Consider the following 12,075-nt stretch of genomic DNA (forward strand, 5'->3'; position numbering starts at 1 on the left):
CAGATTATTATAAATGTCATGAAAGAAAATTGAGCAGGACCAGGGGATAGAGAATGATGCAGGAGTGGGATGTATGCTATTTTAGATAAAGTGGTCAGGGAAGTCCTCTTTCAGGAGGTGACTTTTGAGCAGCTGAATTAATTGAGAGAGAAAGCCACATTAAGATCTGGGAGAGGAGAATTCCATGGGAGGGAACATCAAGTGCAAAGGCCCTGAGGTAGAAATGACTTTGGAGCATTTGAGAAATGGAAAGCCTTCAAGTGTGGTTACGTGCAAAGTTAGCTAGGAGAATGCTAAAAATGAGTTTGGAGGAGAAGCCAAAGGCTGGATCATGTAGGTCCTATAAAGTAATGTTAAAGAATTTGGATACTGAGTGTAATGGGAAACTGCTGGATGATTTTTGAGCAGAGAAATGACATGGTTTGATATACTTTTAAGATTACTTTTACACTGGAATTCTGTGTATTAGAAAAGAATATGGAAGTTCTTTCTATATAGGTATGGAAAGATCTTGAAGATACATTGTTTATACATTTTTCTGTACCTTGCTTTTTTTCAATATACCACTATTTGTGTAAAAAAGGTTATGATTATTTATATATCTGTATTTGTGTAAAATTTCTCTGGAAAGACATAAAAGACAATACAAGAGGGATTGCCTGTGAGAAGGGGACCTGAAGATGGGGCAAAAAATAGGAAGGAAGCTGACCACTCTGCACTTTGCATAGCAGGAAAATATTTTAAAATTGTTAACAGAAAGTGTACACATCTTCAGTATTCAGCCAGCCAAATTTTCACAAGGTGACTCTCTCATAAAATCACCCAGAGCAAGATGAAGAACTTTACCAGGATGGCAGAAACCCTCAAGCTCCCTTCCAGTCAATACCCCCACCCTTCCCTTTAAAGGGTAACCACCATCCTGAGTTCTAATAGCATGCATGAGTTTCACCTGTTTTTTTGTAATAGCACTGTTAACTCCATTCTATTCTATAGTAGATAATAGATTATCTCCTATTTTATTTATTTATTTATTTAATTTATTTGGCTGCATCGGGTCTTGGCTGTGGCACTTGGGATATTTGTTGAGGCACGTGGGATCTTTCCCTGCGGGGCACAGGCTCTCTAGTTGTGGCACGTGGGCTCCAGAGCACGCAGGCTCAGTAGTTGTGGCTCACGGGCTCTAGAGCGTGTGGGCTTAGTTGCCCCGCAGCATGTGGGATCTTAGTTCCCTGACCAGGGATCGAACCCGCGTCCCCTGCATTGGAAGGCGGATTCTTAACCACTGGACCACCAGGGAAGTCCTTCTACTTTTATCTTAGCATTATGCCTTTGTTAAAAGGTTAAAAAAATACAGAAGCATATAGAACAAATCATGCAGGACCCCTTTCTATTTTGCTTGTCTTCCATTCCATGCCTCTCCCCAGAGGTAACTGCAATGAATAATTTAGTATGTAGCCTTTTAGTCCTTGTTTTGGGTTTATATAGACAAATAACTTTCCCCTTTTTTCTTGTTAGTACGTAATATGGTTAGTATTTAATAGTAATAGTGATACTAGATTAGTAGTTAACATTTATTAAGCACTTTCTGGTGGTTAACTACTAATCTAGTATCTGGTCTTCAAGCTTCTCTGCTTTTGTCTCTCCCTTCTTCAACATATCATTGCTCATACGTGCTCTCTCTCATACACATGCACTACTCTGTTTAGCCTCTGTTATATTCTAGTATTACAGAATAAGGTCTCAGTCAGCCAGGCCTATCTGCTCTCTATCCTAGAAAATGCTCTCTTCATATCTGCCCATGTATTTTTTTGTTTGTGCCCCTTTTCCTTTGAAATTTTCCTTCTCATCTCAGACAACCAAATCATGCCTTTACTTTCGGACCCAGATGGCTTATTCTATATCCTTAATGTTGCTACAACTGAAGTAAGCCTTTCTTACAGTTTGTTTAACTCATAACACGTTATACTGTGTGACCTGTTACTGAAAAACATGCTTTCATCTTTTTGTTATATTTCTTTGGTTTAATGTAGGCAGTTTTGCTTACCTGATGAAAATTATCCTGTGTAACATTGGGAAAGATGTCCTGCATAGCGTTAGGCATATCCATCCATACATAAGGAGTATACCTTCACTTCCCTGCACCCTTCCTCCCATGGTTCCAGCATGGCAGTCTGGATAGCCACTAAGCATCTGAGCACATCTCTGACTTCCCAGTGGCAGCAGATTGAGTGGAATTTGAGTTTAGTGAAATGGGCTGTAAGTTGTTCTCTGCACTCTGTATAGTCTGGCCTTGCAAGTAGGGAGAAGTCAGTCTAATTAAAGATTGTGCAGTTCCTAGTGACAGGTGCCAAGAGGTTATGATACAGGTTTCTTGGGTGTGGTGTACAGTGTGAATAAATGCTTGCAGCTCTTAGCCCTTTTTTGATCAATTAAGCACTTTTTAAAGGAGGAACCGTAACGCTCCATAGCTCTACATGTAACCTTTTTCTCCTAAAGAGGAGTCAGTCAGTGCTCCTATATTTTTCCTTTTCTGGATCAGCACCTATAACAGTGCCTGGCACTTAGTAGGCGCTTAGTAAGCACATATTGAAAGAATGAATCAGTTGGCTCTTAAGATGAAATTATTTGGTATATGACTTTTTTTTTTTTAAAGTACCATGGCTGTTCACAGTACATGGCGACAAGCAATCAATACTTATTTGTTGAATTTAACTCTATTTTATTTTACTTTACGTTTACCTGAGTTTTAACTGAGCACATGTATTCTTTTCTGGGAAGATGCACCCCAATCCAGAATAGGCTTGATGCTAGAATTTGCTAGTATTTGTCAAAGACAGAGCTGCAGCATTATTTGGCAATTTTAGACATAAGAAAGGAAGCATCTTTTGTTACTGACATCCTTTTTCCAAACATTACTCCTGCTATTTCACTAGCTACTCATTGTCTGCGGTTGGCTGTGTAGTGACCACAGGGCATTGTACCACTCTTATCGGTGGAGTACCACTGCATATTGCTTCATCTTTTCACCATCACCAAGGGCTTCTTCAGGGTGTAGAATGGTGGTCTGCCTGGAGCAGGTTCATTAACTTAACATGCTTAAAATATCAGAGAAGGCAATAGGAATTATGAAATTATAAACTATCTTTTTTGGGATTAAACTTTGAATTTATTCTCTTTAAATCTAGCATTCTTCATTTTAAAAGTAGCTACTTCCCATTTTTCTGGCAATTAAGTATGTTATAATTTATTTGAGGGTTTGGTACATCTTATGACAACTTCTAATAAAATTTGCATCTATAATAATAACGTGACTTGAGTACTACTATGACTTTTGCCTAAATCTTACAAGTCTGTGAAACATTTTAAAGAGAATAATGACCCTAGGGAAGAGCTAGATTTCCCTTAAGACTTTTGTTCAAATCAGGATAATATCATGTTCAAAACTGACACAGCACATAACCTGGATTTCAATGAAGAAAAGTACATTAGAATCAAACCTTAGATTTGGGGGCTTCTGATGGAAAGAAATAAAGGTCTAGGGGCTGTTTTTTTTTTTTGGTGGGATAATACCTAGAAAGTAGAGCACCCTACTTTGCTTTTGGTTATCATTTGGCATTGCCAGTGAATTATTTGTTCATATTATGGAGAAGGAAGTGAGTGGTCACAGGACTAAGAAAATTTCTCTTTCTAGACGTAGGTTTTTTGTTTTACTTTGTAAACCTTTTCTGCTGTTATTTAAAAGTAATATGCTTTTCAAATTATATTGATTTAAATGTATGTTAATTGCATTCATTTAAATTTTCCCCCTTTCTCTTTCAGGACTTGAACCAATGAAAGAAGCTTATGGCACTTATGAAGATAAATGTCACTCCTCCCTTTTAGTTGGAACTTTTGTCTAGGACTTGTATATGACTTTTCACTTGTGATCTGACTTTGAGTTGCAGGAAGGTTTCTGAAGATTTAAATCAAATGACGTCAATGGCCAGCTTGTTTTCTTTTACTAGTCCAGCAGTAAAGCGATTGTTGGGCTGGAAGCAAGGTGATGAAGAGGAGAAATGGGCAGAAAAGGCAGTCGATGCTTTGGTGAAAAAGCTAAAAAAGAAAAAGGGTGCCATGGAGGAACTGGAGAAAGCCTTGAGCAGTCCAGGACAGCCAAGCAAATGTGTCACTATTCCCAGATCTTTAGATGGACGCCTGCAGGTTTCTCACAGAAAAGGCTTGCCCCATGTTATATATTGTCGTGTTTGGCGCTGGCCTGATTTGCAGAGTCATCATGAGCTAAAGCCATTGGATATTTGTGAATTTCCTTTTGGATCTAAGCAAAAAGAAGTTTGTATCAACCCATACCACTATAAGAGAGTGGAGAGTCCAGGTAGGTTTTAACTCCTCTGGGAAAAATTATAAAAACTTTTCTCTTTCTGATTTGCATTTGACTGAATTTAGTAATTAAAAAGGTTATTTTAGCTTTATGTTTCCTTCTTAAAGATTTTAATCTTGGCAGGAATACTGGATTTTGAATTTAGCTTAATATATGGATGATACAGCTCCCAAGTGGCTTGTTCTAATTCATTGTTCGCTGTAAGCAGCCAGTCGTATATACACTCTGCCAGTCCTCTATTTTATCTAAAGTCTAAGTTCCATGTGTGTACTACATCCCACTCCTTTTTGTTTATTTTTTATTTATTCCAGCATTGTATTTTCCCTCTCTGCTAGACTTTTTCTGAAAGCATACAAGCATGTCATGATACAGCCCAACTTCAAATAAAAGTTAAGAATTTCTGTCTTGACCTCAAGAATATGCCCCCACCTCCAGTCTACCTTTTATAGTAGTCTCCATGTTTATTACCTCCACATTACTTTCTTCCTGTTCTTTCTTGATACCCCTCTAGTTAGTCTTTCTTCCCTACCATTTAACTTGTCAAATTCACTAATGACTGCCTTCTTACAGATAGAGGGGTCATTCATTCTCAGTCCTCATCTTACTTGCCCTCTCAACATCATTTGATACAGTTGCTCTTTTTCCCTCCCACTCAAAACTTTTTTATATTGGCTTCTGAAACACTACACTCTCCTAGTTTTCCTACCTCACTGGCTGTTTTTGCTTAGTCTCTTTGTTGGCTATTTTCCTGTTTTCACAGGAGTCAGTCCCTGGACTTTTTCTCCATCTATATTTTTCCTCTGTGTACTCTTATGTTATCACATGTCCTAAAACTGTCTATAAGCTCATGCGCACATTTTGAACTCCAGAGTCAGCTTCTCCTGACTCTGTATCCAGTCGCCTATTTAACATCTCCACCTGAATGTCTAATAAACATCAGATTTAATATGTCTAAATAGGACTTTGGATTTGTTTTTCCCACCAAGTCTTTTTTTTCCTCCAGTTTTCCCAGTTGAAGTACATGGCACTAGCATTCATGTAATTGCTCCCTAGAAGTCATCTTTTATTTCTCTCTTAGGTTCTGTGTTTGAGCTATGAGCAAATGCTGTTTGCTGTACCTTCAAAATATATCTTGATCATATCATCTCACCACCTCTAACAGCACTACTCCAGTACAGACCATCATCATCTTTCACCTTAAGTAGTCTAATTGGTCTCTCTGTCTTTTTTCTTTCCCCCAACCCATTCTGTTTTCTATTATAGCATCCAGAGTGATCTTTAGAAAATATATATCAAATCATGTCAGTCCCTGCCCAAAACACTTTAAAGGCTTTCTGTCACACTTAGAACAGATTTCTACAAGGGCCTACATGACCTATCCTCAAACTTCCTCTGTTCCTTGGACTTGCCATACTCCTGCATCCAGGCTTTTTTCCAATGCTGTTTCCTCTACTTAGAGTACTCTCCCCCCAGGATCTTTTCATGTCACATTTTCTCATTTCATTTAGTCCTTGCTCAAATGCCCCCATCACTACTTGACTCTATTAGGTATTTATTTTTTTTTATTGACTGATGTGAGAAGGACCTTCCTCTGGCTCATTCCATACTGCATTCCCAGTGCCTAGAATAGTATTATTACCTAGAACTTAGTAGGGAGTGCTCAGTAAATATTTTTTTGTATTGAATGAATTATATAAGCTGAGATACTAGCTGGGTACATTAGTTATCTATTGCTGTATAACAAAGTACCACAAGGTAAGTGGCTTAACACATGTTAATTATCTTACAGTTTCTGTCAGTCAGGAGTCCAGGCATGGCTTAACTGGGTCCTTTGCAAGGCTGTACTCTAGGTATTGGTCAGGGCTTGGGTCTTACCGGAGGCTCAACTGAGAAAGGATCTCCTTCCCAGCTCATGTGATTATTATCAGGATTCAGTTCCTTGTAGGCTGTTGGACTCTTGTCTGGTTGTTGACTGGAGGCTGCCTTCATTTGCTTGCCATGGGACCTTCTCTAGGTAGCTCACATTCATGGCCACTTACTTCTTCAAAGCCAGTAAGAAAGGGTCTTCTTGCTAGAAGGAACATTGTATTCTTGTGGAATGTTATTGCGTACATCCTGTCACTTTTGCCATATGCTATTGGTTAGAAGCAAGTCACAGATAGTATACTCAGAGGGAGGGGGATTACTCCAGGGGTAAATACCCAGAGGCAGGAATCATGGTAGCCACCTTAGTCTGCGGGCCTCGCTGGATTTCACTGAAGATAATAAGAGCCCAGTATGGTAAAAAAGCTATAAAAATAACATTGATTGTGGAGACTAGCAAAAAAAAAAAAAAAAAATAGTAGTAATGGTGCTCTCAGGGAAAGTTCATTTTAAGGGCTTTAGGGCTGCCAGGTGGTATTTGAGGTGATTCTCAATTTCTTGTTGAATCCAAGGAGAGCTGTAGCCTGAGGAATTGATGAGGAAAGGAAGATGTGAGGATTTAATAGAGAAGTGTAGTTTGGAAAGTTCCCAGGCTTGATATTTGCTAGAAGTTGTTGGAAAGAAAGTCAAGGAATTTAGTGTATTCCCCCATAGCTAGGGTGTGTCCAATAATCAGTCAATAGAAATGTCTTATTTTTGTAATCTGTTTTTCTCAGCTGTGATTCATTCTGTAGAAAAGACTGGGGCTTAGGCCTGGTATGCTTAAGCAAGTTAAGCAGCTGTGGCACAGGATGGATCACTTTATAGTACCAGTATTAATAAAGTCATAATAATAGTAACAGTAATAGTAATAGTAATGAACACTTATTGAGCACTTAAGGACTAGATAACTTGCCTAATCCTATGAGGTTATTCCTTCATAGGGTTAGAAAATGGTACTAACATTTTACAGCACTCTAAGTTTACCAGTAAGTTTACAGATAAGGAAACCAAAACTTAATAGGGAAGTAACTTATATAAGATCACATATAGTGGAGCCAGAAAGTATTGCAGAATGGTAAAAAAAAGGATGGAAAATAGTTGGAAAGTGATAAAGAAAAGAAAAATAGAGGGCCAACCCAGGTGATCCAGCGTTTAATAGGCAGTATTGTCTACTGGTTAAGACTATGTTCTGGAACCAGACTTTCTGGATTTGAATCCTGACTTTACCAATACTATCAGTGTGACCACAGGCAAATTAATTAACCTTTCTGTGACTTTGTTTCCTCATCTGTAAAATGGGAATAATAATACGTACTTCAGGATAGTTACGAGAATTAGGTGAGTTAATGCATGAAAAGTGCTTAGATAAAATATTAACTGGCTCAGAATAAGTTTCAAATTAAATATTCCAATAAAATAATACATTCTAGAAATCAAGCATTGGAGAAAATGGGAAGGAGAAAATTATCAAAGAAATAGTACTAGAACAGTTCCCAGAACTGAAAATTGAAGGGGCCCAGTGACTGAGTAACCAGAACAAGGGGCAGAAAAAAGACCCACACATGAAATTTTAGCATATCATGGATAAAAAGAAGATTTTGAAAGCTCTCAGAAAAGTCAAGGCACATAGAAAAGACTGAGAATGAGAATACTGGATTTCTCAATGCAGTTTTAGATTCTAGAAGAAAATGAAGCAGTGCCCCCCAAATTCAGAAAGAAAAAGTTATCTATTCTGGAATCTGTCTGCAGATAAACATAAGACAAGATATTTTCATATAGGCGAGGGCTCAAAATTTCTCTTCCTTACATCCTTCCGTAGGAAGCTAATAAAGAATGAGGTCCAGGAAATGGGATCCAACAAGAGAGAAGAGAAGGGGAGGTTCAAGGACCTCAGATTTGTAGGAGATTTAAGTAGCAGCCAGTCTAGATTACAGCAAAGGATGGAGGATCAGGGGAGAAAATGGAATCAATAGATTATTTGTTTATTTGTGGGATCTGGAAAATAATATTGATGGGAATTTGATAGATCTGTTGGACTTCTGGAAATTAGTGGTACAAACTTGAGATTAATTAAATGAAGGACCAAGGCAATAATTAACTTTAATAAAAACATTGTTCAAGGAAAAATATAATCATAATATATACTTGGCTCAGCAGTGAATTGTATTTATATGATTTGTATAACATATAAAATATAAACACTGGATATTGATTTAACCAAAATTTTTTATGTGACTTTATTGTGGGGAAGGGGAAAGGGAGTGGGATAGAATGGTTTAAGAAAGCTACTTCATTTACCATAAAAGCAAGTCTACAAATAATGTCTTGACCAACCAATAACAACAGTATAAGTATATTACTTAGTAGTGCGCAAAGTGAATGTTAGAAGAAATGGCTAAGAGTTTAAATTTGTTGTCTCTGGAAGCAGTATTTGAGGAGGCTTAGAAATTGTTCTTTTTGTTTATAATCTCTTGTAGCATCTATCTTTTTAAACTATCCATGTATTATTTTTGAATGAAAATAAAATAATTTCTAAAAAAATGATGTGTATAGATAATATACAAGTAAGAGAGAAATCAGTGATTTTAGTTGTGCCTCAAAAAAAAAAAAAAGTAAAGAAATCCTTACTGGATTGAACTCCTAAGTAGTTATTTCACTAAGTCTTTCAGATTGCTAGGCAGCTACACATAGACATTCTTACTGTCTCATGCCCTACTGTCCAGTGGCATCTGTCCCATCATTTTGTAAGGGGAACAGCAGTTAGTAATACACTGTAGAACGAAGCGATTGTAGTCAGATGTTAACTACATAATCACAACACTAATTCAGTAAAATGAAAAGAGATAAAAAAACAGTACAAATTACAGAGCTTCTGATTCCTCAGGTTCATTCTTACTTCAGGGAGGGGAAGTGTGACCCAGTTAACTTAAAAACAAATTGATTTTGTTGCTGCTGACTGATGTCAGAGTCAAAGTGAGATTTTCGGAAGTGAAATTACACTGACAAATATAGGAAAGTTATAAAAGAGATGAATTAGTACCGTAAGAGTTTAGAGAAATCAGGTTTGTTTCAATTCCCTGTAGGGAAAGGTGATCGGATATTTGTATGTGGTTGACACTTGGGTCTTTAGAGAAATTGAATGTTTGAATAAAGTGAATCTGCTAAGAAAAAGTGTATCTCTTAAAATGTTTAGGCTTTCTTGTATATATTTTCATTATGGTCGTGTTTAGAAAAATTATTTTGAATGGAAGACCTCTACCTAGGAGTTGTTACTGTTTTCAGTTGGGAAAACTTTACTGAAGAACATAAAATGCAAGATCTCTCAAAGAAAGAAAGGTAAAATGTCCAAAATTGGAAACATGGAGGCTTTCAGGGCATGTGCATAGCTGATCTCAACTTTATTCTCTAGTCTTACCTCCCAGTTCAGTGCTTAGGCCACCTGACTGTTCTTTCTTATCTTTATCCATCTCCTCCTTTACATTCTTTACACTCTCCACCCCTAGCACTTCCCTGTGAAATGCTTCCGGGTCTTTAAGGTCCAATCAGGTGTTGTCTTTTCCATGGTATTTTGTTTGATTCCTTGCTAGCTGGGAATGCTCACCTCTGTTCAACTCTCAGTGCATTAAATTCTCTGTGTTATGGTTGTTTTTATCTATTTTTTAATTAAAAAAAATTTTAAAGTTATATTAATCCATTATTTTATTTCAAATTAATATTAGCTTCTTATTTCATTAAAAGCATACACAGTCTTGAATGGTAAAGAGCAAACATGCAAAGCAGTAATGTCATGGAAATAGCTACCTTGGTTGCAAACTAAGGGCTGATACTTTTGTGCACATGGTTTAGGATGTGTTCCCTGTTGCATGTAGATGAAGCAAGACCAACAGCAGTAACATCTAAGGAGATGATGACATATTTACCTTTTTTTTTTTTAGATGTAGTTGATGTACAGTATTATATAAGTTTCAGGTGTACAACATGGTGATTCACAATTTTTAAAGGTTATACTCCATTTATAGTTTTTATAAAATATTGGCTATATTCCCTGTGTTGTAATTATGGTTGTTCTTAAATGTGCTTGATCTCTTATAGAACAGGAGTGATATCTTCTCTGCTTTGGATGTTCTGTCTTCTAGAGTATTTTATATAGGCTGAGTGCTTAGAGAATTTTTGGTTTAGTTATTTTGTAAATATAGATTCAAGGTTCTACAAAGCAGCCCTTCCTAAAAATGAATTGTTTTAATAGGTTTACAGTCTTCCCGGAATCCTTTCTGTCTTTCCCTTCATGTATATATTTGTTTTAGTCATTGCTGACAGATGACTTTTGATTTTTGTCTTTCAGTCTTACCTCCAGTATTAGTGCCTCGTCATAATGAATTCAACCCACAACACAGCCTTCTGGTTCAGTTTAGAAACTTAAGCCACAATGAACCTCACATGCCACAAAATGCAACGTTTCCAGATTCTTTCCATCAGCCCAACAACACTCCTTTTCCCTTATCTCCAAATAGTCCCTACCCTCCTTCCCCTGCTAGCAGCACATATCCCAACTCCCCAGCAAGCTCTGGACCAGGAAGTCCATTTCAGCTCCCAGGTAAGAATTTATTTTATTGATACAAAAAAATAATTCCTAAGAATTAGCAGTTGTTCCAATACTGCTGATCCTCTGGGTGAACTGTTAATATGCCAAGAGCCAACTATTTTTGACTATTCTTTGGTAATTGTTTGATTTTCAGAAGAGTTTGGGATTTTATTTTGCCAAGTACCGTAAGTTTAAAAAAATGTAAGTAGACCTATTTTTCACAAAATATAAGAAACAATCCTGAAATTTGTATAGAACCATAAAAGACCCCGAATAGCCAAAGCAGTTTTCAGAAAGAAGGACAAAGCAGAAGGCATCACACTCCCTGATTTCAAACTGTATTACAAAGCTGTAATAATCAAAATAATATAATATTGGCATAAAAACAGACACATAGATCATTGGAACAGAATAGAGAGTCCAGAAATAAACTCATGCAAAAATGGTCAATTATTGGGTGGGCCAAAAGGTTCGTTCAGTTTTTAACATAAGATGGCTCTAGTAGCACTTAGTTGTCTTTAACTTCAGTTGAAACAGTTTTGTTAGATTGTATTTCACAGCCGTCATATCAGTGTGCATTAAAAAAAGACTTATCAAAATTGGTGAATTTTTGTGCAGTCATTTAATATTGAAGATGGAAGGAAAAAAGCAACATTTTCAGCATATTATGCTTTATTATTTCGAGAAAGGTAGAAATGCAGCTGCAACGCGTTGGAAATAACAAGTGTTGGTGAGGATCTGGAGATATGGGAACTCTTGTGCACTGTTGGTGGGAATGTAAATTAGTACAGCCACTTTTGAAAACAGTATGGAGTTTCCTCAAAAAATCAAAAATAGAACTACCATGTGATTCTGCAATTCTGCTTCTGGATATTTATCCAAAGAAAACAAAAACACTAACTCAGAAAGATATCTACCCCCCAACCCCATGTTCATTGCAGCATTATTTACAGTAGCCATGATTTGGAAGCAACCTAAGTGTTCACTGATAGATGAATGGATAAAGAAGATACAATAACACACACACCCATATTCACACAGTGGAATATTATCCAGCCATAAAAAAAGAATGAAATCTTGCCATTTGTGACATGGATGAACCTTGACAGCATTATGCTAGATGAAATAAGACTGAGAAAGACAAATACTATATGGTCTCTCTCAAATAAGATATGTGGAATCTTAAAAAATAAATAAGAAACTAAGCTCA

General features: G+C 36.9%; 1 protein-coding gene across 2 annotated transcripts in view; it reads left to right on the plus strand.

Annotated features, from left to right (window-relative positions):
* Positions 1–12,075, plus strand: part of SMAD5 (SMAD family member 5) — a 49,489-nt gene that overhangs the window by 15,399 nt on the left and 22,015 nt on the right. For both annotated transcript variants that reach the window (XM_007172188.3, XM_057540555.1), the window contains exons 2-3: positions 3,820–4,372; positions 10,626–10,877. In XM_007172188.3, coding sequence (XP_007172250.1) covers positions 3,970–4,372; positions 10,626–10,877 — 655 coding nt within the window. In that variant the 5' untranslated portion in view covers positions 3,820–3,969. The remainder of the gene's footprint in view (positions 1–3,819; positions 4,373–10,625; positions 10,878–12,075) is intronic.

This window comes from Balaenoptera acutorostrata, chromosome 2 (assembly GCF_949987535.1).
Source record: "Balaenoptera acutorostrata chromosome 2, mBalAcu1.1, whole genome shotgun sequence".
NCBI lineage: Eukaryota > Metazoa > Chordata > Mammalia > Artiodactyla > Balaenopteridae > Balaenoptera > Balaenoptera acutorostrata.